Source organism: Plectropomus leopardus, chromosome 11 (assembly GCF_026936395.1).
Source record: "Plectropomus leopardus strain MGB_pleo_1.0 chromosome 11, ASM2693639v1, whole genome shotgun sequence".
Classification (NCBI taxonomy): domain Eukaryota; kingdom Metazoa; phylum Chordata; class Actinopteri; order Perciformes; family Serranidae; genus Plectropomus; species Plectropomus leopardus.
In genome coordinates, this window is record NC_142186.1 from 29648067 (window position 1) to 29675950 (window position 27884).

Consider the following 27884-nt stretch of genomic DNA (forward strand, 5'->3'; position numbering starts at 1 on the left):
TTTATCGATTCGAGTCTTTATCTTTATTTGTACATATACAACGCAGCAAAAGTCAAAGAGCTGGAACATGACGAATTTGTGGGAATTATCTATTGTGGTATTGCTTTTTTCCTTATTTTGACAGACTCTTGATGGTGATATTAAAAGATAGTTTCAGCTATAAATACATAGATCACAAAGTTATAGAGATGTATGGTAAGTTGCAGCATTCTGTTTATGAGTGATATTTTCATGCAGATGGATGAATGATTGAAAGAGGCTCTCTGGTCTCAGTAGTATAATTCCTGATCCCACCAACCTAAAAGATTACAAGCCGTAGATTAATAAAACCTGAATAGTTACAGAGGTGTTAATGATGAGAGGATGTTAAATGGTTAGAGAGAAGGATAAAGAATCATGGCTTACTTCCTGGATATCTGCGGACTCCCAGCTTCCTGATCTCGTCATAGACGAAGATTAAAATACCATAAGGAAGAGGAACAAACCACCACTGGACTCTGGAGAGAAAACACAAAATGTAAAATTAGACAACAGACTACCGTTTTTTATTTTTAATATCAAATATTAAAAAAGCATTGATTATAGTGGAATATTCATGATGTTTTTATTGTTTTAATTAAAATGTGTTTTCTCAGAACTCACAGACCAAAGCAGCGTAGCTAAGTCCATGACTGAGTAAACGCCACCACTTCCTGTTTCAAGTTTAAAGCCATCTAGTGAGATATTCACAGTCCAGCCATATCCCGGCTTCTGACTTTTGTCTTGTTCCTTCTAAACCAGTCTGAGTCTTGTGTTCAGATGGTAACCACAGTCGGTCTTTACCTGATAGGCATGAAATTGAAGATGTTGGGCATTCCAGGGCAGTAACAGAGCAGGTTACCCAGGCAGAGCTGGAAGATAATGGCAGTAACCAGGACACGATTCCTGAAAACACACCAAAGTAACAAAACAGAGTCACAACATGCAGATTAGTTTAGGTTTAATTATTCCCATATAAATGCAGAGTTTTATAACCGTGACAGCGCGAGATGTAAATAATAATGGCGTCCCTCTCAATTGAGCTGCAATGCTAACTACCTCAGTGGTGCTAGGCGAGCTAACAGCAGATGCACACTTCTTTCTGTGCAGTGATTCGTACGGTGAGTTTAGTTCAGTGAGAGAAAATAGTTCCTACATGAAACTGCTCTCAAGGTGTTTGGTGGATTCACTTGATTAACCAGGTCATAGCTGCTGTAAAGAGACACTGCTGTCGAATTTTTCAAATGTACTTTATTGGCGTTTCTAGCACCACAAACTGAGTGTCAGCTGGTTTCATTATATTGGAGAAAAGGCAGACGTCTCTACCGACATTCGGCAACTCACACCAAAACAATCTAGACTGATAAATAGCACTAGAGGTGAGAGGAAAGACGTGTAATTTTGATTTCGGGATGAACTGCCCCTTTAAGAAACATTGTGCCTAACGATGTGTTGAGGATGGGTTTTCGGTGACCTGAAGAAGCCTTGCTGGAACACGGAGAGACGGCGAGTTTTCCTGATCAGCACATCTGAGATCTGACAGATCTCTATGCTCACGAAAAACACCGTGTAGCAGGTATACTCCTGGTACAGCCTCTGACTGAAGGTCTGTTTACAGAGGACATGAAGGAGGAGTTATTTGGTTACTATGCTGATAAAAAACAAAACATTCACTCCACCCATGGACTTCCTGTATGATTAACATGAGACAGAAAGTGTATACAAACTAACCCATTCTTGTCCATAGCTGTCCTGCAAGTCCTGAAGATGAACGTCCTCCCACTGAGAGCGCAGGCCCACACACAAGAGTGGAAACCAGCCCTCCTGCGCCATAGCTGTGAAATAATCTGTAAAACCTGCAAAAGACTGGATGGCTCCTAAAAAAGAGAAAGAAGAAATTAAAAACGACATAAACGGCTGTGAAACATCATTCTGAGGGTGTATGGGGTCGTGGCTCAGCCTCCTGTGGAGGGATTCTGAGTTTACACCGTACCATCTTATTTATGACATTGTAATTTATTTTTCAATTTATTTTTGTATTATTAATATACTGGTAATTTGTTTTTGGTCTTTGTTACGGGGTTCCCCTACTTTTTCATGGACAAAATTCAGGGTTCCTACAGCTTAAGGAAAGTTAGATTAAAGAGTTTTTAAACTTTTATAATGCCACTCGGAATTAAGTTTAAGGCCAATTTTCTGTTAACAAAAACTGAACACGGAAAATGTATTTTGCCCAAATGTTTTTTGTAAAAACATATGCCATTTTTGTCCAGTAAAAAAGTTAAATTATCTACGTCAAATGTTGGAAAAATAACTCTTTTTAGAGTGAAGCACAGCAAAATCTGGCATTTCTGGACATTTTTCTTTGTGTTTTTCAATCTGCATGTGAGGACCCACTGCTTTGGTTCCCATCATGGCGAGTTTAAGACATGGAATTTATTTTTTAAAAAAATTTAAAAAAAAGACTTTTGAAAGATTAATTTAAGTCAACTTAAGACCAATTAAGGCCTTATTTTTTCGATTAATGAATTCAATGCCTTTTAAGATTTTAAGGAGCCGTGGGAACCCTGAAAATTTCCAAACTTTCCCATGACACTTCAAAGCTACATAATAAAAAAATTTTGTCTTGCCGATTTGACGGGCATTTTTTTTTCATACACTTCTTTAATTCAAAGTCATTTATTTAATTGTGCAAGGGTGTAAAAGTGAATTAGCTGTCTATTAGCAGGTTATGCATGGATTCATTAACCCAGAAACATTCAGGAAAGTTTTAAGTTTGTTCAATTTGTGTTTTTTTGGAACCAACACACAGACACACACACACACACACACACACACACACACACACACACACACACACACACACACACACACACACACACACACCGATCTGGAAGTACGAGTACACAGCCAGGGCTTCGTTTACAAGGCGATCACGTCGAGGGTTCCTGGGCTTCAGGTGCATGATGTCACTCTCTGCTTTCTCATAAGCCAGAGAGACGGAGGGAAACTACGGGACAGACAGGAAGAAACAAATGATTTGTCATTATACAGCAAATACGGTGGTGAGGAAGGTTATGATGGAGCTGATTCAACACTAATGTCACCAGATCAGTTGCTGTAAGGGATAAAGGTGATATGTGGTCTTTCAAAATAAAAGCCAGGGGTCTTATGGCAAAACAGCAAATATAAGACGCCGTTATATTTCATGAAAATAAATAGCCAATTATTAACCGGAAATAAGTCACTTGTTTTCTAGCTTAAATGGTACAAATAACAATTACTCACAATGTCAGTGGCCAGTTCGATGAAGAGAATCGTGATGCAGCCCAGAGGAAGAGGCACGCTGACGGTGATGTAGATCAGATATGGAGTCAGCTCAGGGATGTTCTTGGTCAGTGTGTAGGCGATAGACTTCTTCAGGTTGTCAAAGATAAGACGGCCTACACACACACACACACACACACACACACACACACACACACACACACGCACACACACACACACACACACAGAGGCCTCAACTCAATAAAACAGCTCATGTATGCATGTAAACATACAAACTGTTCATTGTTCAGTAGTTTGTCCTTTTACTGCATACAGTGACCACAAAGTTAATAAGGTATAATCCTTTCAAAATAAAGTGCTCTTTTGTAGTTTCTTGTACTGCTTGTTTTTTTGTTTACTCTGATAAATACTTATGTTTTACTTCAGATTCAGTGATAATATTTACAATATCAGAGACAGGATTGGGAGACATCCTTGAAAAGAGACGGGGGGTTTTATAGTGTCATCTCATGTATGACCACCATCCCGTAAACAGATCCACGTTTTAGTCAAGTGTTGATATGTGAGCCGTCTCCCTGACTGTGGACCTTGAGTTATGATTAAGCCACAACCTCCAGGGCTGAAAAATTAAGCCAATGCTGAAGTGCCGTAAACTGCATGTTCTCCAATGACCTCTTGAGGCTCCATAAGCGAGTCAATCCCCATTAACCCCCCATTGCCTTGCACAGGCGGTATAAAAGGGGTTACCCTTCACCATAGCTGTAAATGCACTGTGCTAACCAAGCTAGCAGCTAGCTCATTTTCAGTAATCCTTTTTCTCTAATTCTCACCCTGCTCCACTCCGGTGACGATAGAAGCAAAGTTGTCGTCCAACAGGATCATGTCTGCGGCGTTCTTGGCAGCATCTGACCCGGCGATCCCCATGGCGACACCGATATCAGCCTTCTTGAGAGCCGGAGAGTCGTTCACACCATCACCTGTCACAGCAACGATAGAGCCCTGGAGAAAGATGGAAACATTCAGACACAAGCCTGGAGATGTAGTCTGATCAGACACTGGATATGAATACATGCAAAACAACATCTTTCCTGCTGTGTCCTCATAAACGATCCTCTGAGCTTAGTCAGCTTCACAGTTATCTTTGATTTCTTTTAAATTAAATGTATAGGAAAACTTATTTGGATACATGTTGTTTTTAAATTATGAAATGAATTTCACTCATCACAGAATTAAGAGGTCACCGGTAGCAAAGTGTGTGTGTGTGTGTGTGTGTGTGTGTGTGTGTGTGTTTACCAGACGTTGACAGCTCTCCACAATAATCAGTTTCTGTTGAGGAGATGTTCTCGCAAACACCATCTCAGGATGATTTCTCAGCGCCTCATCCAGCTCGTCACTGCTCATCTCTTTAAGCTGACCACCGCTGATCACGCAGGCACGAGCGTCCCTGCATACGGACAACACAGCGTTGGACAGAGTTACAATAACTAGAGGAAGACTTGGTAGTTCAGTGAATCTCTGGTGAATAAGACGGCGGAGAAGGATTTTGTAGCTCTGCACTGTCGTCAAACACTAAGAAATACACATAGTGCGATGGACAGACAGCCTCTTCTTTGAGTAATGCACGTCTCTGTGACATATCGAGTGTGGACGACAGTCGTGTGAATACCTCTTGTTGACTTGCTCCACAGGTATGCGCTTCCTCGTTGCAATGTCTTCCACGGTTTCACTGCCCTCTGAGATAATGCCTACGTTAGCTGCTATGGCCCTGGCTGTAATTGGATGGTCCCCAGTCACCATGACAACCTGAAGTTTCAAAAAGTTATGACACAGTGAAGTTTCGAAGTGAAAACTCGTTTACGTGTATGTGGGGCGATGTGAACACACCCTGATACCAGCGGTACGACATTTCATGACTGCGTCGGGCACAGTGGCTCTTGGCGGGTCAATCATTGAGATGAGACCAGCGAAACACAATCCTGACGTGGGGAAGTTCATGTCATCAGTGTCGAATCGATAGCCCCGAGGAAACTCCTTCTCATTCAGATAGAGATGACAGAAACCTGGGAGAGGCAGATACAATAAATGAAACAAAATATATATGTTGTTTATCACAAAACGTGTCTGTGTACTAATTAATTTATTATCAGAGCATTTTTATATCAAATACTCACTCCATTATATGTTGAATTTGTGGAGAAAATGTTTTTTAATAAGCCTCCATGGTGAACAAGAATTAAAAATCTGATCTCTGTGAATTAAAGGATCCATGTTTAAACAGCAGCTAATCTCTATCAAAACATCCGTTTGCAAACTCTGACAAAACTCATGCAGTATAATCCAAGCCTCATGTAGTTTGGTTTTACCAAAGTCCCACAATAACACTAATTGATAAAGGTAGCAGTAGATGAGCCGCTCCTGTGTTCAGCGAGTTAAAATAACTGTTTTGTTGTTATGGAGTCTCGTTTTGAAGTTTAGCTCCCTGTCAGAAAGGGCTGTCTTTTTGGGAACTACTGGGATAAATGAGACTTGGATTATATTGCACGAGCTGTGTGCGAGTCTGTGAATGGATGTTTTTGATATTTTCACTCTTGTTAAAGATGGAGCCCTTTACTTTCATTCATGAAGAATTTATTTATCTGTTTTTGGATTCTTTAGAAGCATGCAAGAAAAAATTTCTTCACACATTAAACATAACACTGGGTGAGTAATTTGATATACAAATGTTTATTTGAAAGGTTTAAGTATTACTTTGAAAACTGAAATGTAGAAATATAACTGATTGTGTATGATGTGAAGAAGACGTACGCTCTTACCCAGTACTCTCTCTCCCAGTCCTCCCAGGTCCATATAAGCTGTCTGAAAGGCTTCACTCCACTGCTCATCCAGAGGCAGCTCCTGGCCTTTTATCAAAATGGTGGAGCAGCGCTGTAAGATACGTTCTGGTGCTCCCTTCATCACCAGCAGGTAGCGCAGGTCCAGAGGATCCTCCAGTTCATGGATAGACAGCTGGAGAGAGAGGAAAGGGTTGATAGAAACTGAATAAAATTAACCAGAGCGCTTAGATCTTCAGTGAATCGCAGAATTAAAACAGAGCATCACATTATCAAAGTAGGAAACTCCAGATGATATATTACTTCAAAAAACAAAACAAAAAAACACTAATATTTTGCCCATTATTCTTCTGGTTAAAAATGCAGTAACTGATCAAGGATCATACAATCTGCTCCCACCTGGAACTTGTTGGTGGAGTTGAAGGGCACTTCAGCTGCTTTCTTGAAGCGATTACGGTAGTCCATAACGTTCCCGACAGTGAGCTCGGTGAACTTCAGCAGAGCGGTCTCTGACGCATCTCCCACTACAAGCCTCTGTGTGAAATGTCAGAGATACAAAGAGACATAATTAAATGAACAAACAAATAAACAAATATATCCTCAGAATAATGACAAAAAGTGGAGACTGGCTTCTTTAATCACAGCAGACCCACAGGACTGTTGGCTATCTTAAGGCTGTGAAACACCAAGCCGACATCCATATAAAATGTATAAAATTATTACACTTCCACTTCTTGTGAACTGAGCTGAATAGCCAATCAGAGTGACGAGACAAACTTGACACACAGTGCTGAACTGCATCTCAAATAATTTTCAGGTTCACAGCTTTCAAATTATGTAAACTGCTTCTACAAGGCAAAAACTGTTGACTAGTTATTCCCCTTAAAAAAAAGAAAAAATATGTCTTTGGTAGGTCTCAGTGGGTTAAAAAAAACAAAACAATGTAGGTAAAACTTATATATATATGTTCACACACAGATGTTTACTATAGGTGTCTTGTAACAACTTGTACCTTAGGAATCGGCACACCCTCCTGATCAGGTCTGAATGTAGCTCTGTTACAGAGGGAGGCCACTCTCGCCAGTGAACGCCATGTTTCTGAAGACTGGTCAAAACTCTGGCCTGGAAACAATACAATAATGGTATTACTTAACAATTACTTAACTAAAGCATTCATCCACCTTTTAAATACATGTAATAGTTAAAATTATTTCATCTACATTATAACATTGCTAACAACAACAGTACTGATTGATCTGTTACCTGACTGATCTTCAGTGGTATCAGCAGCGTGGATGTGGTTGTCGAACCAAAGGTGAGCTACAGTCATCCTGTTCTGGGTCAGAGTGCCCGTCTTATCAGAACAGATCACCGAAGTGGAGCCTAAACAAACACAGTTTAAAGTTACAATCTCCAAGATCTCTGTTGTGTTCTTTAGCAGCGTTTATGGCGATAAGCACTCATTGCAGGTGTGATTTTGGATCTCATTCCTCGAGATCCAGTTTTTTAAGCTTCTGTTTCTGTGACTGCTAACTCGCAACACTGGCGAAGACTAAAAAAAAAAAGGCGCGCCACTTCAGACACAAATAAGTTGAAGAGTGAGTCTGTTGCATTAGCTCTGCCTGCTACGGCTGCATGATATAGGGAAATATGCAATGTGCAATAATTTCTAATACCGCACTGACATTATTTGCAATAAAAAATATTGAAATGATGGCATCTTTTAAATTGCTGTGTTTGCCTTTTCTATTATTGTGAATCCTCGCTCTAAAACTTTAGGCTTCTATGGGTCCGTAGCTCCATGACTTCTTTTTTCCTTAGCAGCAGTTTGTCACTCGCAAGGTGGATAACTGATCTGTTGATCTGTTAACAGCTGATCAGATAACATCAATGGATGAGAGGAGCTGCTGTTTGTGAGTGAAAGCAAACCTTTAGACCCAGCAGAACGAATGGATAGTTTTCACTTTCAATGTGCCTCACTTTCTGCTGCACAATATCTGACACAATATATACTATAATAGTGGCATACATGCTGAAATAGCTTAATAAAGACCAAACTTCTCAAGTCAAATTTTTATATCATTATGTCACTGAATAGTATGTAACTGGTATTCAAACTAACCTAGTGTCTCCACAGCCTCCAGGTTCTTCACCACGCAGTTCTTCCTGGCAAGTCGTTTAGCAGTCAGAGACAGACAAACCTGTTAACAGAAGACACTGACTGTTACAGACTGACTGAGCCTACAGTATAAAAAATACATAATCATCCTCATTCTTTAAGTACACCGTTCACACAGGATGTGATTCTGCATTGGTGCTATTCAAAATGAGCATTCATACAGTCCATATCTGATATTAAAAGATAATGGAAACTAGACACAACACAACAATGGTGTTGAAATAAACTTATGTTGCATTGACTCACAGTAACTGTAGCAAGTAGCCCCTCTGGCACATAAGCCACCACAATAGCCATGAAGAAGATCATGGCTTCCAGGAAGTAATATCCGATGAACATGGCGACGACAAAGAAGGTGAACCCGAAAAAGATTGCCAGACCGGCGATGATGTCAACAAAATGTTCGATTTCAATGGCAATGGGTGTCTTCTCGTTGCCGACGCCGCTCGCCAAGCTGGCAATCCGGCCAATGATGGTACGATCGCCTGTGTTGATGATCATACCAGTAGCTACGCCTGGAGAGGAGAGAAAAGAGGTTCCTCTTATGTTCACCAACAAACAAATACTAAGATTATATCTTGTCCAGGCTATGGGTATGCATGTTCAGTTTACTGCACTGTACCTTCCAGACAGGTTGTGGAGAAGAAAGCAATGTTTCTGGTCTCCAGCGGATTCTCATGAGTGCATTCTGGACTCCTGGTTTGCGGTTCAGACTCACCCGTCAAAGACGAGTTGTCCACCTGGAAAACAAAGTATATTATATACACAAAAAGTACATTAAATATCCACATGATAAAAGGACAATGTCTGATAATGGATTGGGCTACATCTCAATCATCTCCTCAAATAAGAGTTCTAGTTATTGGTTATATGCTGTTAAATGCCATGTTTTCAACACGATTTTCAACAGGCTTTGTATCAAAACAATACGTCACCAGGCTCTTGGGCTTTTGTTCAAACTACAGGCTGTATGCATTTTCATACTGCCTGCCATCCATGCTGTCATCACAGACACAAAGAGTGAAGTAGCAGATCAAGAGACATACCCGCCCGTCTGTCTCTCTCTCAAATTCGGACCGAAATCGAAACAAAAAAAAAACTAGAAAAAACTAGGCAATGCTGACAGAATATAAGTCAAGATAATGTTAATGCACTGCCTATTCCTCTCCCAAATGTTTTCAGAAACATATTTGAATGTCCTATTTAGCTATAATAGCAAAAGTTTGTGAACAGGAAGCAGGCGTCACACTGCTTTCTGCACAGTTAAACGAAGGTTGAAAAATGGAGATCAGAACTAAAACTGAGCAGCAATGATCAAATATAAAGCAAAATTCTGTTACTGAGTTGTCTATTTCTTAGCATGAGTTTATTGGTCTGTGTGGCCCAGTGCATTCTGGTAGTTGTAGGTTTTCTACCTCTTCTCAAAAGCATATGCAACCGTTCTTTTTCTGTTCTCTCAAAAGTATTTGCGTCTTTCTGCAGTTTAGACAGCCTAATTTTGTGTGAGGACCCTTTTGATATCAGTGAAATATTTCTTTAAAGAGTTGAAACGGTATTTCAGATACCAGTTGGCCAACTTTGACTACATGTAGACATTTAGGGAATACACACTGATTTCATTTGGACTTTAAATAAGCAAAATTCAAAATCTATTGTTCAGCTTGCATTATGACATTTCATTAGTCTATATGTGTGTAGGATCGACAGTATATGTGCGCCACCTACCTTGCAGCCCTGCCCAGAGATGATGCGAATGTCAGCAGGGACTCTGTCTCCTCCTTTGATCTCCACCAAATCTCCCACCACCAGCTGGTTGGCATTGATCTGGTTTTTCTGGCCATCACGGATCACAATGGCTTGCTATTTTTGGGCAAGAAAAAAAGAAATGAACGCGTGAGAGAGTGAAACAAGTGGGTAACAGAAAAGAAAAAAAGATGAGAAACGAAAAGACATACGAAAGACAAGCCGTTAATATTACATTCCCACTCTGTGTCCATTTCTTAAAGTTTCAGTGTGTAGGATTTACAGGGATACATTGTCAGAAATGGAATATAACTATAGTGTGTTTTCTCTAGTGTAGAATGACCTGAAATAGGAATCGTTATGTTTTTGTTAAAATAAAATGAGCTGTGTATGTACTTTATAGTATACAAATAATGCTGTAAAAAATAGTTCACATGCAACATCAAAAAACCACTGTGACATAAACTGCTTTATTCTGTGATTTACCAGTTAGCATCACTGGTTCTGTTAGTTCTAGAGTCAAAGAAAAATAATTATCAGAGATAAAAATGTGAGCACCCATTAGCAGGTGCTGGACTAGCGGCCTGTCCCCTACAAGACACACAGCATCAGAGATACACTGATTTGTAACATCACACTGATTTATTCTTTGTTTTCAGCAGTTTGAATCACCTTTTCCATTTGTTTTGCAAAGGGAGAGACCTTTGCAGCTAACTGATATCTACCTAAAAACCTTCTAAACAATGAACACTAAAGGAAATCTAACAATAAGAAGTATCATGAGGTTGCAATCTGCAGTCCTCACCGCTAGAAACCACTACATCCCCATAAATTTTGCACACTGTTCCTTTCACTTATGTGAAACTTACCTGTGGCACCAAATTCTTGAAGCTAGCAATGATGTTGGTACTCTTGAATTCCTGGTAGTAACCGAAGCAACCAGTTACGACGACGACAGCAATGAGAGTGATGGCCAAGTACAGCTGGAGTGAGAGAGAAGATGTCACTATAAAAACAGGTCAAATGTTTTGTAGACTGTCCTCCCTTTCCTTGTCTCTTTGTTCCACTCTGATCTGCCCTGCTAAAATATCCAGATAAGCCACAGAGGCATTTTTTCTCTATCTTATTTCCCACAGGGCACCTCGAGAGAAAAACTCTAAAGGGAAATATAACTCACATTGTCAAAGCAGGTGACGTTCCCTCTCGCAAGTTCAATTCCAAAGGCGATGAAGCAGATGACAGCAGCGACCCACATCAGACACTGCAGCCCTCCAGCCAGCTGCCTGGCAAACTTGACGTACTCTGGAGTTCCTTTGGGAGGCTTCAGTTCATTAGGACCGTCTCTCTCCAAGACTTGACAGGCAAAGGTGGTGGTCAAACCCTGTGGATGGAGAACAGAATAACAGATTAAATAAATGAGTATGATTGGAGAAAAGATGTAGCTCACTGATACCGTTTACATGCACACTAATATTCCACTACAATCTGACTTTGACGTCCTGTAAACAGAATGTTTTCTTTAGATACTTCAAATAGAGCCTTTTTCCAAATTGTGGGACGTGGGATATGCTGATATTATTCAGGTTTAACAGTATTTTTTAAGTATACATACAATGTATTTAGAATGTGTGCCAGCTCTGCGCGTTGTCATGGAAACGTTGAACACAAACCACCTCACAAACAGTTTGTAATGCTGTGGTAGAGATGCATGCCCACAAGAGAAGCCCACATGGTTGGAAGAAGAAACACGCCTACTTTCAAACATTATACAATATGTGGAACCCAGTAGCTCAGTTGGTAGAGCGGGCGCTCTATGTGTAAAGGCTATGTCCCCGCCGCAGCGGCCGCGGGTTCGATTCCAGTCTCGGCCCTTTGCTGCATGTCATCCCCCCTCTCTCTCTGCCTTTCAGGCTTACACTGTCCTGTATGAATAAAGGAAAAAAAAGCCCCCCATCTGTTTGGATATACACAAATATCCTAACACTAACCTTTTCAAGAAGGTGGCTGATGGAGTGAAAGAGGTAGGCTGTGTTAGCATGGTCATACAAGTTTGCCACCAGTGGAAAACACTGAAAAAAATCCTATTTTGATGCAAAGAAGTAAAATGGCACAAGCTGCTTCAGCTGTCCCAACTGTCTTTATTTTGACGTTAACATTCACATGTTAGGGCACATTTATTGGAGTATGCACAGCTGCATGTGCACGTGAATATTTGTGCAATATTCACCTTCATCAGCCGTGTAAATAGCTTAATAAGAATACTGTCTTTTTCTGAATAAGAGCAAAAAATTGTGTATTTTGTGCATGTAAACGAAGTCAGTATCTTGTAACCTAAAAGACCCACACAGAGGGGAGAAAAAAAAAGTGGATGGAGGCTGTTGGATATGGGGTAAAGAGAAGAAGGGACGAAGAGAAGAAGTAGGTGCATAACATAAAGGAGAATGAAGTGAAATGACACCAAGAAAAGAATATACACTGAAGAAAGGGATTCATTAAGGACGAAATGTCTTACCTTGGTAACACTAGTGTTGTACCTCATTTCTAGTTCTTCAATTGTAATCTCATGGTCGTCCTGCAGGAGGAGACACACAGCAACATTAATGCAGAACAACTTGAACTTTTACAGGGAGTAAATACAAGATGTCTCACTCATATCTGGTCGGTTGCAACTTGGTGATTGCAAGTGGAAAAAGCTCATTGCAACATGTTCTAACTATTTTGCAGCCCTGAGGCCTCTGTCTTTACTTACTATGTCCATTTCTTTCTTCATGCCCTCCAGTTTCTCCTTCTTCTTCATCTTTTTCTTCTTCTTCTTGTCCATTTCGCCATCCATCTCAAACATGTTGTACTCGTCCTAAACACAAATAGCAATGAGAAAAATATTTAAAGTCAAGATTCAAGATTCAAACTAGAGCTACTGCCTTACAGATCTGTGCCAACAAATCAAGTTATATTTTACATCCATGTCTGTCCAGACTTATATGTAGCCATGACAGTAAACAATGTTTTAAATAAGGATGTTGCTGAAAAGAAGCTATAAATTCTAAAACATGGATGCTTCACACACATCTTTCATGCCGATCTATACAATCAGCACAGTTTTAAATGTGGACGCTCGAGATGTGCAATCAGTTCACCAATGTCACCAAATCAGTATCTGACTAAACGTCTCCCCTTATGTTTCTGAGTCATGACACTAAGTAAAGGCCACAAAAGTGTTTTTGCACAACATTATGACATAACAGTGATGATAACCTTTGACCTTTTGGATGTAAAATGTCATCACTTCATAATTTTATCCGTCTTGAAATTTGTGTGAAACTTTGTCATGGTGAGTGTATGAATTCTTGAGTTATGGCCAAAAACATGTTTTTGAAGTCGTAGTGACAGTGATCTTTGACCATAAAATTCTAATCAGTTCATCAATGAGTGAAAGTGGACATTTCTGGCAAATTTTGAGAAATCCCTCAAGGACTTCTTAAGATAAAGTTCATGCGTTCATGAAAACGAGACAGACGCAAGGTCACATTGACCTTGACCTTTGACTGACAAAATCTAATCAGTTTATGGCTGAACCAAGTGGACATATGTGCCAAATATAAGGAAATTTCTTCCTGGGATATTGCATTACAAAAAGGAGACAGACGCAAAGTCACAGTGACCCTTGCCCAACAAAATCTCATCGATTCATTTTTGAGTTAAAATGGATTTCTGTGCCAAATTTGAAAAAACTTCAGACAAGGCATCCTTGAGATATTGGACATTCTGATTACATGACTGATGCTTCTCAGAAGTTGTTTTTTTCTTTTTTTTCTGTAAGGAAGTTTTACCAGGATACAAATATGCAGGAAACCTATCAATCCAGTGGCTTCACATTCTTAACAATATGGATGCCAAATACAGCACTTTGCTTTATCTGTTATTTGCTCATCAAAGTGATTGCATAACATGTAAATGAGCGACCGCTCTGAACAATCTTCTTTTGCATTAAACAAATCTCCATACACATTTAGTTTGTAGTAAATAAACAAAAGGACTCTTCATGGACTGGAGTACATGATGTCGATGCAGGTCAGAGAAAATGCATTCTCAAGAAAAACATCTTTAGGCATCTTTCAAAACTAGGATTTTGATAGTTATAATTATATTATATAAATGATATCATCTCTCCTTAAGAGGGAGAGAGAGAACGTGAGTGATTCACCAACAATTAAATGACCTTCAGCTACTATAACTTATTTACAGAATCTATACGTAATACGATTAAAATTATACATATTTACTAAATTTAGAAATTGTATGACAGAAAATATAAACACATAAGTGCAAAAGTAACAATTAAGGTCCAGTAGTCTAAAAACCCAACCAATTATAAACAAGATGAACCACCATTAACACATCTGCAGGGTCCCCTACCTTTTTACTCATGGTTGCAGGTGTGATAGGGGACTGCTCTCCTAAATCAATGGAGGTCCAGACCACTCGTTCCTTCTTCTTGGCCCCCGAAATTTTGACTGTCAGTTAGGGTCTAGTCCCAAACACACACCCTGTTTCGCTCTAAAACACACACACACATACACACAATGGTCAGAAACAGAACAAATTTTCTGGAAAAGCCTTTTATACACGACAACTCCCCTTTTTATATGCACATGCGCATTAATACCTTTGGACGCACAAATACACGCAAAATGTTTAAAGACGCACTTGAATGCGACAGCCTGCGTAAAACGGTAGCTCAGGTAGCAACAATGTCACCCCTAGGCAGGTCACACACAACACACACATATATAAATACACTCATATCATAAGCTTTGCTGGTATCTCTTATCGCCGCTCTGCACGTTTCTTTTCCTGATAAACTGATTCGAGTAAAGAGCAGAGGAACAGTGAAGGTTAAAACAGACCAATGTCATTCCTACTGTACCAGTCTACCCGACATTGAACTGCATCCTCTCACACCAAATAATGCACTGCACAACTACAGTCTACTGCCGGCCATCGAGACATTATGGAGGTTGGACTGATTGCCTTGTGTAGTAAGTGCTGCCTGAGAATCACTGGCTTTTACTATTCCAGAGAAAAGTATTTTGTTAGTTAGAGGAGATTTCAAAATATCTATAAATACATTGTGCATTGTGATACAGCCTAAAAATATTGTGCCATACAATAAAATAGAAGCCAATACAATACTAACCATAAAGAACAAGCATCTAAAACAGCAGCTGGAAACAAGCACACTAAGTTTAGTACTAGAAAGCAAGGCGTATCACACCACAAAACACGTAACATTTAAAAAAAAAAAAGAAACATTATTTGAATCCTATGGTCTATTCTCCTGTACTAAAGTAAAGTAAGTAAAATAGAGAAAAGGTCACCCTGTCCCTGAACTGTTTCTGCTCAGAGCATGTTTCATGCTGGGTAAATAAGAGCCAGGTATGATAAGATGTGTTTAAGAGAGCCAATATTGTTCTGTACTGTATACTCTAGAGTGACAGTGGCTGTGCAATCAAAGCAATGTTATCGGCCCGATTTTATCAGCTCTAATTACACCATATTTGAACATGAAGTTGGAGCTGTGGAGGAGCGAGGAGTGGATCTGACTCAGACTGTAGCGACGCCTCAAAGATAGTCTGTTAATCAAGGTTTCCTGTGCTAAAATATGCGTAACTTTGGGCCTAACACAACTTCACCAAAGGCAGGTGTGACACAGTCCCAGTGTGGCTTGACTGCGAAAGTGGGTGTGCAGAAAAGTTAATATGTGTATCCTGTTCTGAGGGTCTTCACGCATCTGCAGCGTCTCTGTGATAAACTTCCTTGCACACCCCCCACAGCTGTTTCCACTCAAGGCGCAACTGACAAATGCTTGACAGATATTAATAACAGGTTATTCCACTAGAACTACATACATTTTCTAATGTGGGAGAACATGGAAAGAGTACGCCATTATATGTTAGTAATGCATCAGCCTCATTCAAACAAGATAAAGTCAACCCTGCATGAGTAAAGGTCAGCCAGTTAATTGTTATTCAAGTTGAGCATAAAAAGTCATTCTTGACCTTGAAAAAGAAGCAGACAGGAAAATCTCCACTTAAGATCCACTTACTCACTTGTTGTGGAGCTTTCAATCACACAGTCTTCATCAGAAGTTCTTGTTCACATTTGCCTAAAAAGTTGAGCTCATGAGTTCATTCTCGATCTTGGAAAAGACAATCTCTATAACATTGCTTGCGATAAAGTCAGAAGCTCCAGAAAAGAGAAATAAGTGGACCTTGAGTGAAGAATGTTTTGGCTGACTGCTGTTTTCAAGATCAAGAATGAACTGTAAAGCTCAACTTTAAAAGCAATGTGAATGAGAAGTCGTATAAATGGTGAGAATAAATGACACATTTACAAGCCAACTGAACAAACTTAGTCTGTAGCCCCTTTTACACAGCCTGTTCAAGGGAGGAGTATTGCTCCATATTGCTGTATTACTGCTCTATATAAACAGTAAGATCGTGAAATGGAGGGACAGTATTGCCTTTGAGCCAGCAGCAGGGGCAGCATGGGATTATGGGTGCGATGTTTTGACAGTGTGTTTGTAGCTAAAGAAGAACAGCGATTATAAATAACCGCAAATTGGTAAATCTGAGATTTGGGAGTGTCGTACCCTCTAAGCCAGGCATGTCAAACTGGTCCACAGGGGGGCCGGTGTGGCTGCAGGTTTTGTTTCCAACCAAGTAGCAGCACACCAGACTTGACTCATTTAATCAACTGATCTCCATCTTCAGACAGTTGATTGGTCAAACTGTGTGCTCTTGGTTGGTTGGCACAAAAACCTGCAGCCACACCGGCCCCCCTGTGGACCAGTTTGACATGCCTGCTCTAAGCAGAGGACGAAAATCAGCCACCATACAATAGGGACGGTAAATGATTGTTATTGCCATGTTAATGCCATTTTTATCATTGAGAAAGGGCTACCAATGCTTATGATATTTGTCAGGATAGAGGCCGACACTATTGTGTTAAACGTCACACCTGTAAAACCGTTTGTTTCTGAGATTCCAGCATGCTGTCTAAAATCACACAGTGGTAGTATGATGCCACCGTTGTTTTGGTTCTGTGTAAAGTTGCAAAAGCAGAATAAAAAGAGCACTTCTAAGTGGCCCTTTAGTGTCATCTCTTTAGAGGTGCTATTGTGATACAGTCAGCTTCACAACAAGCAAGTAACAGGATGCTGAATGGGGATTGTTTTATCAGCTATGTTGTTCTATTATTCTACTGTATATGAAAAAACATGACCAACTTCAGCTCTGTATTAAAAATCAAAGAACCACATCCTGTCACTGTGCTTTCAATGTTAACCTAATACTGTAATTTTTTAAAAAACAATTCTACTGCATTTTATTTAAAAAATCTCAAATTATTTGCCAAAGTTAAGAAATGCCATCTTGGTAGCATTAAAACAAGGATAAAAGAGGCATTTCTGGGGGTGTAAGAGCGCATGTTAGATTTGTTTACCTTTTGAAAGCCTCAGTAGTTGTACGGTGGTATCTATCCTCAGCGTTCAAGGAAGTGGTGGGACACTTGCCTGCATGTGCCTCATCTGCCTGCACACAAACATGGTAACATCTACCTTCAAGAAAGACATGTTGAAGATAATTTTGTCTGAGATGCATCACAGTTGCAAGGTGATAACATGGGGATGGACACAACAGATGTTTCTCTACTTTATGATCTCAGGTACAATTTACACAGATTCTTGATTCGTTGATGAAAAATGTGTGTCTGAGATAGAGAACCAATCCTGCTGTTAAAAAATGTAGGGGCATTTACTCATTTTGCAATTGAAAACAGTGTATTGGATCATAAATGCTTCACAAGTTCAATTGCAGACAATTTCAATGTATTTCTCAAATCCAATCTTAACGACAGACTGTTGTTGTAGCAATTGCATGTTAACCTTTCTTTAGTGATGTCTTTGCTGTGGTCTTGACAACACTGTGTGCATGTTCACTCTAGTGCATTTTTTCCCCGATATATGAAAAAGAAGCGTCAAGTTAAATCAAGAGGGCAGATGCAGCTCTAACAACTTATTTTAGAGTTTTTTTACTTGGCAAATTAGTTTTTTTCCTCTCTTGAGAACATCAGTGGGTGTAGGGGACTCCTGGTTGTGTTTTACATTTGATATTTCTCCTGTAAGCTCTTAAAAAACTGTTCAGGCTGAATAATAGCAAAGTAATTTTTAAAAAATGATGGGCCAACACTAACAATTTTTGCTAGATTATATTCTTCTCAATTTCTGGACTTTTTTATAGCATCTTTTGGCTCAAGAGGTGAGCGTCAAAAAAGCATGTGGGAGTAGCACAATAAAAGATTGATTATTTAAATTTAAAAATGATTTGAGCTAATGCTTACATCTAGAACATCCCTTCTTTACATGTTGGCACTTAATGGTTAAAGGGAAAGTTTAGTTACTTTTAACAAACCTTCCTAACAATGTGGGTAGTATGTGTAAATGAAGCGCAGTAAATTTTCCATCTTATCAGCAGCCAGATCTTCCTGTGCATATCTTAACTCAGATTTTCACTGGCTCTAGAGCTCCTGCTAAAACTACAAATTGATTGTATTTACTGTACTTCTAAAACTCAGACAAAACTGTAAAACTAAGCAGCGCTGATCAAATGTAAAACAAGATTTTGTTACTTTATTGCCTATTCCTCGCCACACAAGGACACTGTTTGGCCATAATACTTTTTTAAACTATTAAAGGGCGTCATACTGTTTCTTGTATTGTGCAAATGAAGGCTGGAAAAAAGCACAAGCAGTGAAATTGAGTAGCTGAGATCAAATATAAACCAGAGTTATGTTACTCTATTGACTACTGCTCTTTAAAAAGTGTCTTCAGAAACATAGTTTAGCTTTATGTTTAACTGTTAATCAAAACTGTTGTCGGGCATCCGCTGTATTGTTATTTGCTGAAAAACAGCCAAGCTTGCATAACGTTCCCCACCAGCTGAGGCATTTAATGGTCCAGTGCAGCATGGTGCATTTCGGTAGTTGTAGGTTTTCTACGTCTTTTTCCCTTTGTTTTCTCTGGACACGTAGCACCAATTCAAAAGTACTTGGTCTTTCTACAGCACTGGCAGCTGTGTTTTATGAAAAGACCTCCTTTCTAGCAGTGAAATATATATATATATATAATTTAAAGTCACACAGGAAACAATAGGGAAAGAGAGGGGCCACCGCTTAAATTTGAGGCTGTTGCAAGGATGTGGTATGGTATGGTAACCTTTTTCTAAAAAAGGATCATGCAGCAACTCTGAGCTGACATTAAAAGTTAAACGTGTTATGTTGAAACTTTTGATTGACAGGTTGTTGGTTCTTGTTTGTTGGCATTTTCTGTAAAGTGAAAACCTCAACAACTAAAAGGTGAAGCCAACATTTGATGGAAAGCACATATCCTCCTGCTAGCATGAAAAATCCCAAATTACTCCACTGAGGAAATGTTCTGGGGAAAATAAAGTCCAATTTTACTTCTTCTTTATGCTTTGAATGTTTATTAGTTGAGTCTCAGAGAGAGAGATTTTAGTGAGGCGTGGTTAACCTGCAATGCTCAAGTGCCAACAGACAGAAAAATGTGTTTCAGTGATCAGGTGAGTCATCGCTGTTTTCAACAGCTTTTTAGCTCCCACATGTCAGTGTTTTTTGTAACCCACCTTTCTCCTCGCGGGGATAGTGCCACGTGCACTGCGCTCTTTGCCAGGAGAGTAACATGCTTGTTTTAAACAAAGACATGGCTGCATTTGCTGAAGGAATAGCGCCCTGAAAAACAGACAATTTTACAAAGCCACTGCCTTTCCTGCCAGGGTTATGCCACAAGAAGTGATATTTTTTTACTGAGACATGGCTGCTTTTCCTGCCGGGATTTTACTACAAAAAGCAACTGACTACACTGAGACGCTGCGTTTCCTGCCAGGATAGAATCATACAAATATGTTGTTTGTTACAGAGATATTGCTGCATTTCCAGCTGGGATAGGGCCACAAAAACTGCTTTTTTTGAAGGCCAAAACATGATCAACCTACTACAGTGTTGCTGAAACCTAAATTTTCAACTTATCTGCAACATAATAACATGCAAATGTCGCACACTTGTGATTTTCAGAAACGTGCCATGGCAGCATTTTTTCTGGCGTTCGTGTTGCAGTTGCTTGCATCTAAGTCAGTAGCTGCCTGTAGCTATATTCACGAATATCATCACAAAACAACACAGGCTGAGCTGAAGCATTTCTGTGAAATATACCTAGATGGCTACCTTTGGAAGGAAATTATTATGGTTAACCAACATCCTGTCATTGTTTTATTTTTACGACTGTGTTTCAGGTACTCACTCTAACACAGTCACAGTCCACCAGCCTCCTGTGCTCACTGCGGCTCTGGGTCATGATGTTACAATGCTGTGTCATATAAGTCTTTCACACAATGTGAAAATGGTGAATCCACCTGTTCTGTATTGGGTGTACATACCAGAGGACGGCAAAGACAAACCCAGACTTTGGACGCCTTCGGCGAAATATGTCGGACGCGTCGACCTTGTAGACACCAGTCCAAAAACTTTAAACAAGTCCATACTCTTCAAGAACGTCCAGTGGGCGGACAGCGGGAGGTACCTGTGTAAAGTCTCCATCACAATAGAGAAGGATAACCGTTTCAGGAAGCTGGGAAATGAAACTTTACTGATGGTTTATGGTAAATACAAGATTTATATATTTTTATTTTTAATTTTCAATATATTGCTGACCTCACAAAGAGAGGAAAATGTACAAGTTTCTCATGTGCATGAACACTGGTCTTTTTGGTAGTCATGACTGAACTGAACAATGCAAAAGTCTGTGAGCCTGTTACACCTGGTATTGATATGCGTATTGGGTGATCAAATCACAAGTGGGCAGCACTAAAAACAAGTGTAAACAACCACCGAGACACATCGTGATCTGATCACATAAACGCCTTGCTGAGGTGGTCTGGGACGCATCTGAACACATATCTTTTATAGTGTAAACGCTAATGCGTCCTAATGCATTCCCAACAAGAACTGTATCAGTAATGCAGGACTTGGTGGCTGTTTTGTTTTTAGAACATTAACGCTGTCTAAACTTCACTATTTTATAACAAGTTGGATGAAGTGTTGTGTGAAAGGCCATCGCTTTGCCCTATCGAAGGTAGGGGTGGAGGGAAAAAAAATCAGTGCAGCATAAAATTGTGATATTTTTGCGTGGCAATGCCGTATCAATACGCTGCACCAAGTATCCATTTTTTACTACATACATAATTAATTTTAGAAATACAAAATAAACTTCTGTTAGCATAATAGGATAATAAATCAGCATCTCTTTCATTTCATTAGACACAATCGGCTACAACAATAATGATTTGCTGGAAGATGAACAGACTGAAATTTCATCTTTTTAGATAAACACATTTTTTTTTTTTAAAAAAAGTTTTTCAGTTGAAAAAAGGAATAAATGCCAATATATCGCAATACTCAGCATATCAAAACACATATAAATCACAATAATATTTTATCATGAATAAAATATCATGATAATATTGTATCGTGGGTCCTGTGGTGATTCACACACCTTATGGATTCTGATGACAGCAACATCTCCAGCTGTACCAACACAACTACTATTGTAGGAGCCATTTAAATTTTACATGTACTGCATATTGTTCTATATTTTAGTATGTACAGCCTACATAATGTTTTGCACCAAAACACCAAGTCAAATTCCTTCCTTGTATTTTGACCACTAGGTGACAGTGTGGATTTGCAGTCTGTGACGTCACTTTGGTCACTCGTGTTTGAAACGTGGTATTTTAAAGTCATGGAGGGGAAAAATCACTTTGAACATAGGTGCAGGAACATGTTTTTACCATAATCAGCAGCTAGTGAGTGTGGATGCAATAATTGTGTGCGGGGCCCCTTGATTTTTATGCGCAAGTGACGTAGGCAAATTTGAGCACAAGTGGTCAGCTGGAGACGCATGATGGACACAGGTGTTAATGGCATTGTGTCTCGGCTGTCCACTTGTGTACGGATCACAGAAATGCATTTTAATCCCAGGTGTAAACAGCCGTGCTCTCAAATACTGTGTACGTACCTGTGTATCTGCCTGCGTCTCTTTTCAGACACCATGACATTTAACCACAATGACTCTCTGCTCTCGTGTGAAGTAAACGTGACTCTGGATCCCGGATTTGTTTTGTCCATTTTTCATAATGGATGTAAACTCCAGCCCGTTGACTCTGCTCAAGAAGATGCTGGCACCGCTCTGGCTTACGCCACACTCTCTGAGACCATTTCTCTGAGGAGCAAAGGAGAATATGAGTGTCAGCTGCACCTGAACGGAGATCTGATAACAAAAAGCATCTTCCAATACCACCAGCCTGGTAAATAAAATGGCTACTGTCATATAATAAAGTGAAATTAAGATTTGTTACAATAAAAGTTAAACAACAGACTGTTATAAAGTTAAAGAAAGTGCATCTTCCCAAGTTTTATATTTTGTTTTCTCATTCACTATCTACTTTTAAATCTGAACTACAGGAGCATCAAGATTTTGATTAACTTTTTTTAAGAATACAATTAAAGTCAGAGAATTTGTCAGTGAGATAAACATTTTGGTCTGTTATCGTTATTTCCATTCAGTCACAGGTTTATTTGTTCATTTGTTTATTTGGATCCCCATTAGCTACCACATCAGCAGCAGCCACTCAACAAGGTTTGGCTGATAATACCACACAACTTCAATTTCTCCTTAAACATTTACCTAAATAAATAATTCCCAGTATTCAAAAACACCACAGTGATATTGTTATGAATACTAAATTCACAATCAGAAAACAGCCCACAGACGCAAAAAATGAATAGCTGAAAAATATGCTCAAATTACAGTGCATCTGACAGTAATTTGATAAAAACAGAAAGCATGTTGTTAATAATGTGCAGGTGTGAGGGTTAGGTGTTGCTCTGGTACTTTACTGAGAGTTAGCCAAACAGCTCTCTCCCTAAAAACACATTTCCTCATTACTTCTCTTCTTTGTCCGATCAAACAGTAAAACAAAGCAATGCTGATCAAATATAAACCAACATTTTGTTACTATATTGCCCATCGCTTTCATGTAATGCTTTCAGAAACATATTTTGGCGCAATGTTTGAGAGTAACGTTAGTGGGAGAGTTGTAAACAACAAGTGGGCACCGCAGTTTACTGACAAAACTGACATCAAACCTTAAAACTGAGCAATGCTGATCAAATATTAACCAAAACCCGCCACTGCGTCCTTTACCTTGTGGCCTCAAATGTCGACAGAAAGACGTTTTTAGCTTACCGTTTCACCGGAGCGCGACGCCGTTTGCGGCCGTTTGTTTACACGCGCGCGCCATTTTGTTTCCACTTTTAAAACACGCTAGCATTACGTCACCGACCAGCAGGCGCGTTGAGGCGCGTTGCATTCTGGTAGTTGTAGTTTTTCCCCCTCTTAAGCAAAAGCCAAGCCCTTTTTCTCCGTTTTATCTGGTGATATAGCACCAATTTAAAATAGTATTTGAGTGTTTCTATTGCTTAGACTGCCTAGTTTTAATGTTAAAAAAAAGTAGGCTATGTAAAGTCACTCTATTGATAGATAAGATCATTATTATTATTCTGTCACATCACAGCTCAGAAACAAGAGGAAAATGCAAAAAAAAAAAAAAAAGTTACTGTCATGCTATAAAGGATGAAATAGTTTTTAAAAAAAATAAAAATTGTATAAAAAAAATCAATCAATAAATAAAATCTAATACACCTTTCACTTATACAGATACTGTATATAAATTAATTCTGGTCCCAATCAACTGTTTTTGCTTTTACCAGATGAAACTGAGTGACCTCAAGACTAAAAAAAATACATCCCTTGAATCAGAAATTGAAATAGGCTTACTGATATTGTGGATATGTGATGTTAATGTGTTCAAGCTTAAACAAGTTGTTAAGTTGGATATACCATTGTTGGCTACTGACGATGTAACGATTTAAATCTCGTTTCCTTGGTTAAGTTTTCAACCCTATCTGTTGTGTCTCCGTTCAAAAGTGCTACTGCTCAGTCGAGGGTGCCTATATATGACTCTCAATCTTTACTGTAGATTATATGCTATAATAAATGCAGCTACAAACAGAATGGTTGGAAAAATTATCTTGAAATGCTTAATTTCCACAAAAAATAGAAATCCAGAATTATGTGACGAAAATGAAGACTTGTTTGATCTTTTCTCCCTGTAGTGGCCGATGGTGAAGACACAGAACACAATGTTTCACTAACCTGCCCAACATCTGTCTCTGGTGAGTCTGTCCTAAACAGCAGCAAGTGCTCGCTTTCTGCTGAAAAACAAAAAGTTTCATATTTTGTAGATTATTAATTCACACACGTTATAATAAAACACCTGTAGACCTAGTAATACAGATTGGTTTTGGCTGAACATTTTCTTTCTTTTCAATTTGCTTTCACTGCAGAAATGATTATAAATCCATCACTGTATCAATACGTGATTAAATTTTAGGATTAACCTTCTTACCAGTGGTTTTGTGTTCCTCAGAGCCAGGCGTGGTAGTGTTTCCAGAGCCGTGGCTCCTGTATATGGCTCTCCTCCTGGTGCCCTTCACCATTCTGCTGATACTCATAATTGTCCTGCTGGTGTACAGATGCTGAGTTTGTTAACATTTTCAATTCAATGTTACTTAAAAAAAATACCCATTATCACAAATCACAATTGGACTCAGAGGGCTTTGCAGCATCCCTCTGTCCTTGGACTCTCACAGTGACTAAGAAAAACTCCGCCCAAAAAACCTTTAACAGGGGGAAAAAAATGGTAGAAACCTCAGGAAGAGCGAGTGAGGAGAGATCCCTCTTTCAGGACGGACATAGGTCCAATAGATGTCTTAAAGAACAATAAAATTACAGTAAACAATAGAATTACAGTATTTAGGGGGACATATCAGTGTATATAATACAATAAGTATGTTTTCTTTAATGTATAATCACTTAAAAATAAGAATTTTAGTGCTTTTGTTTCCTGAGAATGAGCCGTTTGTATCTATATAGAGAGAAGATCCTCGTTTATGGAGATCGGCATGTTGCACTGCTATGTTTCTACAGTGGCCAAAAACAGACAAACCAAACACTGGCCCCAGAGAGGACCATTTGTATTTTCACATCAACCACCGTAGTTAGCAGCAGATCTGCGAAGAGCAGCGTCGGAAAATCATTGATTCTTTCAAGTGAAACTGCTATATACAGTATTTTAATGGTTTAAATCACCAGGTCAATCTGTTTTGTATATAAAGACAAAGATAAAATAAAATCCTGAATGTGTGGATCTAATGTTATCAGAGATAAATGATGAGCAAACGGGTGCTGAGCAGGCTGCCCATCTCCGAAATGCCAAAAAGCATAGAAGAAACATTGATTTGTAACATGATTTAGTGTTTTTACCAATTCAAAACACAGAGTCTATTTGTTTTTGAGAGGAATGAACTAGACGCCACTATATCCCCTAAAATTCTAACACACAAGTGATGATATGTCAGGGTTAAATAGACAAATTGCATTGAAGGCATTAAAAACAACATTCAAACAACATAACGAATGACTTATATCTTTAAAACATGGTAGCTCTCTGTATTATATACACATTTAAGGAGGACAAACAATTTATTTTTCCTGATATTTAGTGGAATAACCTACATCTGTGGCCCCCAAAAAACTATTTGTCTGGTATATTAAATAGAAAGGTGACAGAATATGAGGGGGACATTATGGATATACTCTTATTTATTGCTCTTATTGCTCTTCACCAGAATGTCTCAATTTGATATGAGTCATGTTTTTTGTAGTTTTGATTTCCAAGAAATGGTTCGCTTTAAATCAGAAAAACAATGTAAACCCCCGCCCACACAGGTTCCTTCTTCATCAGAAATATAAACATCTGGGGTTTTTTTTCTAAGATTTAAGCATATATTCCTTCATAAAAATGGGCTGGTCATTGCATTGAAATGATCAAAGGTATTTTCTGATACTTTATTGCCCCCTAATGCTGACTGAGGGCAGCTGCACAAAGTGAGAAACCATTAAGAGAGACCTTTTTTGTTCTTTAATGACTGAAAAATGTTACGATTATTTGACATATAGAATAATATTGGCCTAACTTTAAATCTAAACAACAAGCAATCAAATGCAAAATCATCGTCTACCGTTGCATCAAACCTGCCTTTTTGTACAAGAATCACTGAAAACATATTTGTGGACAACAAAAAACTTAAATTATCTTCAATGCACCCATCTGCACGAGTAAATATTCATGCTCACTATAGTGTAATGTTGCTGTGACTGAAGTTAATCCACATGTTTAAAAAAGAATCAAATGGGATGTTAGTGGAATTAGGGACAGGAAGGTCACTCACACACACACACACACACACACACACACACACAGGAATGATGCATTTGTCAGGACAAGGACAGGCACGCAATCAGCACAGTAATCCTCACTGCTGGCATAATGAAATGGCCAAAACAAGAGATCAGCACACACACACTCAGTATACTGATTCCCCTCTGAGCTGAGTCAGAGAGCGGGTCAGTGCACCTGTGGTCATGTTACATAGGTTGTGTTTGTGTGTGTGTGTGTGTGTGTGTGTGTGTGTGTGTGTGTGTGTGTGTGTGTGTGTGTGTGTGTGCCTGTATATGTGGGGGGTAAATGACTAAGACAGAGAGCGACAGTGATGAGAAAAGTAGGTATGAAAACTTGCAGTTGTCAGCTGAAATGTCTAACAGGCATGTAAATAAGAAACTTTCCGTTGGTTATACATAAATTAATGAAAAAAAAATTTAAAGGTGAAAAATCCCTTAAAAATCCACCAGACATCACCTCAAACCTTTCCAGTTGTTTATATATTATCTATGTGTGTTTGTATTTTGACAAACATTTTTAAATACAGTTTTGGTGGAATATACATACATGAATATATAGTATATATACACATACATACATACATACATATATTTATATGTGCAGTACACAGCACTGAATAGCACAGTGATGTGTGTGTGTGTGTGTGTGTGTGTGTGTGTGTGCGTGTGTGTGTGTGTGTGTGTGTGTATTTGTATGACATTTTCTCACTTTAGCATTATATATTGGCAACCCAAAAGATAAAAAAAAAAAGTCAAATCTATTTCTTGATGTTAATAGTATATTCTTAAAAGAAGTTTTTTGTCAAGCTTTTTTATTTAAACTGTAATTATTTATGTGTGTTTTTTATCTGAGACATAAACAATTGGTTACTTAAGACCCGATGATGTTAGACAAAACAGAGTTAAGCTCTGACATGTTTTTTCTCTGCTTTGCTCTGCCATGCACATCTGTTACAGAGATTTTTTACCTTTACATTGGTATTTTAAATCCTTTATAGACCTATTTCTTTTTTTTAATTTTATTTTGGTTATTTTATATTTAATTATTTTATACACAAGGCTTTTAGCACAACCTTGCATTTTAACTCAGATATTACTGTATGTGAAAAAATAAACCTTTGAATCTCGAACCATGTCCTGGAAATAAGGTTTTATTTCTTTGGATTCAGTGTCTAGTTTTTTTTAATAATAATAAATAAATAAATGTTTAATGTAAGATAGCGCTGTCTTGACATGATTTGCATATAACTCGCCTATAAAATAAAAGCCTACACAGTTTTTCGGTTAGTTCAGTGACTGTTCTCTTTGCCAACACGTGGTGTTTCTGAAG

At 38.8% G+C, this 27884-nt stretch overlaps 2 protein-coding genes across 4 annotated transcripts; one reads left to right on the plus strand and one right to left on the minus strand.

Moving 5' to 3' along the window:
* LOC121946001 (potassium-transporting ATPase alpha chain 1) lies at positions 1–20709 on the minus strand. Of its 3 annotated transcripts, none has more exons than XM_088084567.1 (27): positions 20571–20709; positions 19761–19866; positions 17563–17651; positions 14476–14616; positions 12809–12913; positions 12572–12631; positions 11237–11440; positions 10929–11042; positions 10042–10176; positions 8939–9056; positions 8563–8831; positions 8260–8338; positions 7401–7520; positions 7150–7259; positions 6537–6671; positions 6120–6312; positions 5191–5366; positions 4973–5109; positions 4600–4750; positions 4137–4305; positions 3307–3461; positions 2905–3028; positions 1750–1895; positions 1493–1626; positions 823–924; positions 406–497; positions 1–298 (listed from the first exon to the last, which is right to left on the minus strand). In XM_088084567.1, exons 4-27 carry the CDS (start codon positions 14485–14487, stop codon positions 270–272), a joined length of 3069 nt encoding a protein of 1022 aa, XP_087940693.1. In that variant the 5' UTR covers positions 14488–14616; positions 17563–17651; positions 19761–19866; positions 20571–20709; the 3' UTR covers positions 1–269. The 3 variants fall into 3 exon arrangements, with proteins under 3 accessions (XP_087940693.1, XP_087940694.1, XP_042346328.1); XM_088084568.1 differs by having other exon boundaries at positions 17563–17677; XM_042490394.2 differs by lacking the exons at positions 17563–17651; positions 19761–19866; positions 20571–20709 and adding an exon at positions 16170–16188.
* LOC121946004 (uncharacterized) lies at positions 17606–27684 on the plus strand. The gene is made up of 5 exons (XM_042490402.2): positions 17606–17784; positions 20427–20792; positions 22236–22496; positions 24367–24426; positions 24681–27684. The coding sequence occupies exons 1-5, from the start codon at positions 17637–17639 to the stop codon at positions 24791–24793; spliced, it is 948 nt and encodes a 315-aa protein (XP_042346336.1). The 5' UTR covers positions 17606–17636; the 3' UTR covers positions 24794–27684.
* The last annotated feature ends 200 nt before the right edge of the window (positions 27685–27884 follow it).